At 44.4% G+C, this 6,771-nt stretch overlaps 1 protein-coding gene across 1 annotated transcript; it reads right to left on the reverse strand.

The window, feature by feature from the left end:
* Positions 1-2,193: 2,193 nt before the first annotated feature.
* On the reverse strand, positions 2,194-4,316 carry pou4f3 (POU class 4 homeobox 3; the record flags this gene model as incomplete). The annotated part of the gene is made up of 3 exons (XM_084073485.1): positions 2,194-3,049; positions 3,497-3,669; positions 4,191-4,316. The coding sequence occupies 3 exons, from the start codon at positions 4,314-4,316 to the stop codon at positions 2,194-2,196; spliced, it is 1,155 nt and encodes a 384-aa protein (XP_083929611.1).
* Between the last annotated feature and the right edge of the window lie 2,455 nt (positions 4,317-6,771).

Raw genomic sequence — 6,771 nt, forward strand, 5'->3', positions numbered from 1 at the left:
TTCCAGGGACCCCCAGAAGCAAAGATTTGAGTTACAAATGTTTTCTTAAAACAAAAAAAACAAAAAAACAAAATATATATATATATATTCAAAGATTTGCACACATTTTCACGATTTTTCCAAAAATAGCAGATCTACAAGCTCATAAGGGCAGCACTCGGCGCCGCGCTATGAACTTGTATATCTGCTATTTTTGAATAGCCAAAGACATCTAAAATGACACAGATGCTTTCCCGGATTGAATGGGTGTTAAAACATTCACAGGTCTATATGGCTATAGTGTGAACATGTATATTTCCAATTTGTTTGTAGGCATATCTCCTCCGATACATTTTTAATCCCAGCAGAGCTTCGGGGAGTCATAAATAAAACAATCCGATATATAATCTCCTGTGAAACAGTTAGTTTGATTTTATGGCTCACAATGGAGTGGCTTTTGATCATGCTTATATTATTAATATATTATATTGTATTATATTATGCTCAAACATAATAATATATAATATAGTAGAGCCTATTACAATCACCGCACAATGATTATAGCCCTTAGAAAGGATCGTTGTTTATTTCCCACAATTAGCTTATTTAAAAATAACTATTGCATAGCCTGTTCAACAGTGAAATAATACAATAACACAGCCGTTTGCCTAAAACATATAGCAGTAATGATAATAATAATAATAATTAATAATATAATAACTGTGTCTGATTGAATTTTTAGAAAATAGTCAATCATTTATTAAGGTTAAACTTCACACATGTTTTATCAAGTGATTATCAAAGAGTGCAGGAGGAAATACTCAGAGTATTTCGGGTGATTACTCCCTAATGCATGTTCACATCAAAATAACGCATGATATTATTATTATGTCAAAAAAATATAGCAGCAGCCTCCAAAAAAGACCCATAATACCGTATCACTGGTAAATTATTTAGGATAAACAGACTGTGTGTCTCATAGATATTATGTGGAAATGTTACACAGTAAAATCCTCTCTTAAAGTGTCCAAAATGGACCCGTAGGAGTTCCATTTGTACCCTCTCAGAGTTATATTGACACTGACGAGGATTGTACAGTGTAGCTACTGTGCGTGTGAATTATTACAGTGAACCACTTAAAACCTCATATGGGTAACCGGAGTCCCTCAGGGCTCAACAGCTCTACTAGTGTCTTTTCCGTTTTCTCTGTTATTGTGGGGAAAGCTTTCGCTGAAAATAGACGCAAGGCGTTGCATTGTGAACTTGTCGATTTGTTATTTTCAGCAAAAGCTTTGCCCACAATACCGATGCTGGGGTTTAAGTGCATGGTTAAGTTAAGAAGAGAGCAAGATCATTTGCCAAAAAATGCATATTCTGGGGGGAGCGTTAGCCAGAAATAGCAGATCTACAAGCACACAATGCATCAAAATGCAATGAGTTGTGAGGTTGTAGATTGGCTATTTTTGGTGAAAATATTTGGTGTAAACGGGGGAAAAGTATAACTCAGGTCTGTTTTACTGAAGGATTTAAGTGGCCGTAAGAGAGGCTAAAACAAGTCCCAGGATATGATCTATGAATCAATGGATTATGATTATGATCAATTCACCTCCCATTACTCAGTGAAGGAAGATGGGTGTAATAATAACAATAATAATAATACTACACAATGAACATCAAAAACTTTCCCATCACAGTCCTTTAGCACAATTATATAGAGGCTATATATGTTATGTTCAACACCAATAAACAAGTAGAAATGTGCATAGTAATAATAAGACAGACGAAGAGTGAATAAAGGACACCAAAATGAACACGATTAAAATTGATAATAAATCCTGCAAAGTCTTTTTGTTTTGCGAGAAGAAAAATATCCCAGAAGACGAAACGTGACGAGATGCTGATAAATCCCAGCCAGTGGGGGCTGTCGTTGTTGTTATTGTTATTATTATTTATTATTAACCACTTAAACCCCATGTGGTTGAGCGTAGTCCCTCAGGGCTCTATACAAGTGTCTTTTCTGTTTTCTGTTATTGTGGGGAAAGCTTTCGCTGAAAATAGCCGATCGACAAGCTCACAACACCTGCTATGTCAAATTGCGAGCTTGTCGATCTGCTGTTTTCTGCGAAAGCTTTCCCCACAGGGATGCTGGGGTTTAAGTGGTTAATCACTCGATCAAAAAAATGTTGTATTTTATTCATGACTGATGAATAAAACTCAATGCACCGCCGAGTATTTCATCCGTTTCTGTTTTTGCCGCTGGTTGCAGAACCACACCCGAACCACGTTCTTTTTCAGGTCCAGTTTCTCGGCGATCGCGGCGATCTTCTCCGACGAGGGCCGCGGCTGGATGGCGAAATACGCCTCCAAGGAGCGCTTCTCCGGCGCGGCGATGGACGTGCGCTTGCGCTTCCTCTCGCTGCCGTTGCCGAACGGGTCCGACGGCTTGCTGTTCTTCTCCCTGTACGCGGCCTCGGCCTCCTCCAGCCAGGCCTGCAGCACGGGCTTGAGCGCGATCATGTTGTTGTGCGACAGCGTGAGGGACTCGAACCGGCAGATGGTGCTCTGACTCAGCGAGCCCACGCCGGGGATCTTCAGGTTGGCGAGCGCCGAGCCCACGTCCGCCTGCGTGACGCCGAGCTTGATCCGCCGCTGCTTGAAGCGCTCGGCGAACGCCTCCAGCTCCCGCGGGTCCGACTCCACGTCGTTGATCCCCCCCGCGCAGGGCGGCGGCATCACGCCGCCGTGGATCCCCGAGATGGAGCTCATGGTGGCCATCGCCTGGTGGAGCTGCCCCATGGTCTGGAGGTGGTGGTGGTGGTGGTGGTGATGGTGCCCGTGTCCGTGTCCGTGGTGGCTCATCCCCGGCGGAGGTGGAGGAGGGGGCTCTGGGGGAGGGCCCCCCATGCCGAGGCCGGTCACGGAGGACAAGCTGGAGGACAGGTGCTCCAGAAGGTCGCCGGCGTCCAGGCTCTGGTGTCCTCCGAGGTGGTGGTGGTGGTGGTGGCTGAGCTGGGCGGCGATGGTGGAGTTGATGTGGTGCTGATGGTGGGACACCACCCCGCTGGTAGGGCTGGCACGGTTAAGATTTAAAGTTGACGATTAATTGTCATACAAAGAATTGATCGATTAATGATTTGATTGTGTTTTTGGCCATTGAACATTTGGAACATTATGAATCAAAATAAAATAAAAGTTTGCATTTTAGGCTTTGTTATCAAAAATTCCACAGGGCAGATATGAAATAGCCTATACAAAGAAATTACTGACACATTTATTAATTTTATACTTTGAAAAGAAAAATGTAAAAATAACGGAAATAGCTGATCTACAAGCTTACAATGTGTCACGAAGCATTGCATTGTAAGCTGTAGATCAGCTATTTCAGCTTTTTTTTTCCTTTTTATCTTTTCTTTACGATTATGACGATTAATTCAAAATAAATAATTGCGATGATCTCAAATAATTGCGATTAGACGAAGACCGATAATGTAATAATTGCGATGACAGCCAGGCCTACCCGGTGGTGGAGGAGGAGGACGAGGAGGAGGTGGTGCAGGCGGAGGTGCAGGGCACGCTGCTCATGGTATGGTACGTGACGTCGGGCTTGAACGGGTGACTCTTGCCGCTGTCCGCGGCAGCGCGTTGCACCAACAGGCTCTCATCGAAGCCAGAGAAGAGGTTGGCCTGCAGCTGGAACGAGAGAGAGCAGCGCACATCATGCTGTCAGTCAGTGGGGAATTCTAGGGATGATTTCAAACAACATTTTTTTTTCTTTTCTCCCCCCTAAAGGCAAAAGCTGAAGCAGGAAGGGGAGAAAAAAAAAGAGGAAAAAAAAAATCATATGAAAGCAGTTTTGCTCGAATAGACAGACAGTGGATGAGAGAGGAAGGGGAGTGAGAGGGGTGGAGGGGTGTGGGAGGGGGTGGGAGGGGGAAGGGGGGGAGTAGTAGATGGAAGAGAGAGAGTACAAACAGAAAGTCAAAGAAGACAAAAGCTAAAACGAATTTCTGTCAGAAAACGAGTTTAAAGTCCATTTTCTTCTTCAAACCCTTGGGCGTTAATTTGCCCATTTGTAACTCTGTGAGTGTACAAACCATTTTGTAACACTCTCAGAGTTGATATAGGCCAATATAACACTCAGTGAATGCTCCACACAATAATGATCACTCCCCGAACCGAAGACTAACCCCACCCTAACCTAACTAACCTACCTGCGGGGCGGGCAGGCAGACCCTGCGCATGCCCTCCGTGCCCGCGTGCAGGCCTTGGTACTTGGGCTCGTGCAGAGGCGGGTGCATGGAGGAGAAGTGCTGCTGCTTGCCGTTCATGGTCATCATCGTCCTCCCTACGAGCTGTGGCCCCTGTGTGGCCCTGACATACAGCCAGGGGACATGGAGACACGGAGGCACACAGGGAACTATGGCTGCTCCCTCACTCTCTCTCTCTCACCTCAGCACGGACTGAGCTGCAACACCGGGGCAGCGCCTCCCCTCCCCTCCCCTCCCTCCCTCCCTCTCTCCCTCCGCGGCTTCCCTCCCTCCCTTGCTCTCTCCATCCATCCATCTATCCGTCCATCCCTCCCTCCTCCTCCAGCCCTCTCCCACCCTCCACCTGCTCTTGTACTCAGCTTACAAGTTATACCGCAAGTCAAGGAGGGAAGCAATGGCTCTCTTCTGTACACTGTGTGTGTGTGTGTGTGTGTGTGTGTGTGTGTGTGTGTGTGTGTGTGTGTGTGTGTGTGTGTGTGTGTGTGTGTGTGTGTGTGTGTGTGTGTGTGTGTGTGTGTGTGTGTGTGTGTGTGTGTGTGTGTGTGCGCACGCGCGTATGTGTGTGTGGCTGTAGTTTACGGTGTGGGCTCCTCTCCGCCAGGTCAGGTAGGTTATTGTGGCCTCCTGGTGGCACTATATAATGGCCAATTTGAAAAGGGTGCCATTTCTTCCAAGGCATTTTGTTCCAAAAAAGTGTTTTGCCAAAACGACCTGCTGGTGGCGCTATAACAGGCCAATGTAAAAAGGGTGGCATTTCTTCCTCGGCCTAGTAAGAATCTGCATGCAAAAAGTTCACGGAAATCGCAGGCTGTGTTCATGATTTGGGGCATTTTGTTCAAAACGGACCAATCCTGAAAGCTTTGGAAGCCAATGTTAGCCAATCAGGATGGAATATGAAAAATCGGACATATCCATGTTGATCACATAACTATAGAGATTTGCGTAATTTTCGGACAAAATCTGAAGGAGTAATATAAAAAATGTGTTTTACAAAAGCCGGCCTCCTGGTGGCGCTATAAAAGGCAGATATGCAGGGCATAGGTTATTCCTTGGCCTCTACCGAGTGTGCGTGCAAAGTTTCATGCAGATTGGTGCAGTTATAGGTAAAAACACAAATTAGCCTGTTACAGCGCCACCATGAGGCTTATTTGAAAAAATTGAAGTGACATTTCTTCTGAAAAATGTGGGGCAGAGGTTCTGCTCTGGTCTCTGCCACGCTTTCGGTCTGGCCAAGACAAAACTCTTATAGATGAACGGTTAGTGTTGCTAGTGTTTTTTTACTAGACGATTGTGACCTGAGCTGTTTCAAGTAAAAAATAAAAAATAAAGTATACAGAATTTCATATACACTGAAATACTCATTCTGACCATTTAAGTCTGAGAATGCAAAAATGGACCCCAGACTACAGTATAGCCTACATTTTCTGGAAGTGAACATTGGACGTGAAAGTGTCAAGGAGGTCTATTACTCCTTTCGTTTATTTATTTATTCGCCTGGGAAAATACACATTATTCAACATTTCCTTTTCCACCACAATGCAAATGTGTTAGATTAGCTAATGAACTAATTTTCTTTTGTACGTAAGACAATGAAAGAAAGAAAGAAAGAAAGAAAGAAAGAAAGAAAAGTTATAACAGGACGTGCTCTATATGTGTAATCTACATGCAACGCCTAATGGAAATATTCAAATATCCTATGAGTCATTATGTGTCTAAGGTCACATTTTCTTTGAAATAATTGTAGAGTCGGTTTAATACACACACGAGGGAGGAACATAATAGCACGTTGAATGGTTTCTATGCAACAAGGCCAACATGTTTTGTTTCCCTTCAGCACCTCGGACAGCGTCTGTTATATCCCATATCCCGGAGGGTTGGTTGTGGTTGGTCTGTGTGTGTGCGTGCGTGCGTGCGTGCGTGCCCTCTTCAGAAATGACGTCTGCTGTGACAATCGACCAGCCCAATCACAGTATCAGAATCAACTTTATTGTCACATCACAGGTAAAAACAGCGGGTCAAATTAGTTTGTGCCTGCAGCTATGGGATTAGCAGGAGCACCTCACATTAGATCAAAGACACACGTTTGTAGGGCTATGTGTGTAAACATGTAATGTTTTTTTGGGGTCTCCATGGGACCAATCTGACAAGGTTCAAGGTCCTACGTTTCTTTACTATTGCATACAGGCCTATTGTGTGCGGGAATGCCTTTACGTATATGTGGAGTATGCTTAGGAGTTCACTTGCCAACCAATACGTGCTCTATGATAGAGCCTCTATCGGATAGAGCACTGCATCAAAAAAAAAGACGATCACTGCATCAAAAGTAATCAACAAATGATACTATAAAAACGGATCAAACATTGGCCAAACTGTCAAATAATACAAGAAAGAGGCTCACAAAGCCTCACTAAGAGGCGTTGTGAGCTTGTAGATCTGCTATTGTCACAATATTTGTCTGTTGAACGGAAAATGTAGGCTATAATGCCTCAACTCCTACATTCCAAATGCTTGTCAGGGTAGGGGG

The sequence above is a fragment of the Gymnoscopelus microlampas genome (assembly GCF_963454915.1).
Source record: "Gymnoscopelus microlampas genome assembly, chromosome: 12".
NCBI lineage: Eukaryota > Metazoa > Chordata > Actinopteri > Myctophiformes > Myctophidae > Gymnoscopelus > Gymnoscopelus microlampas.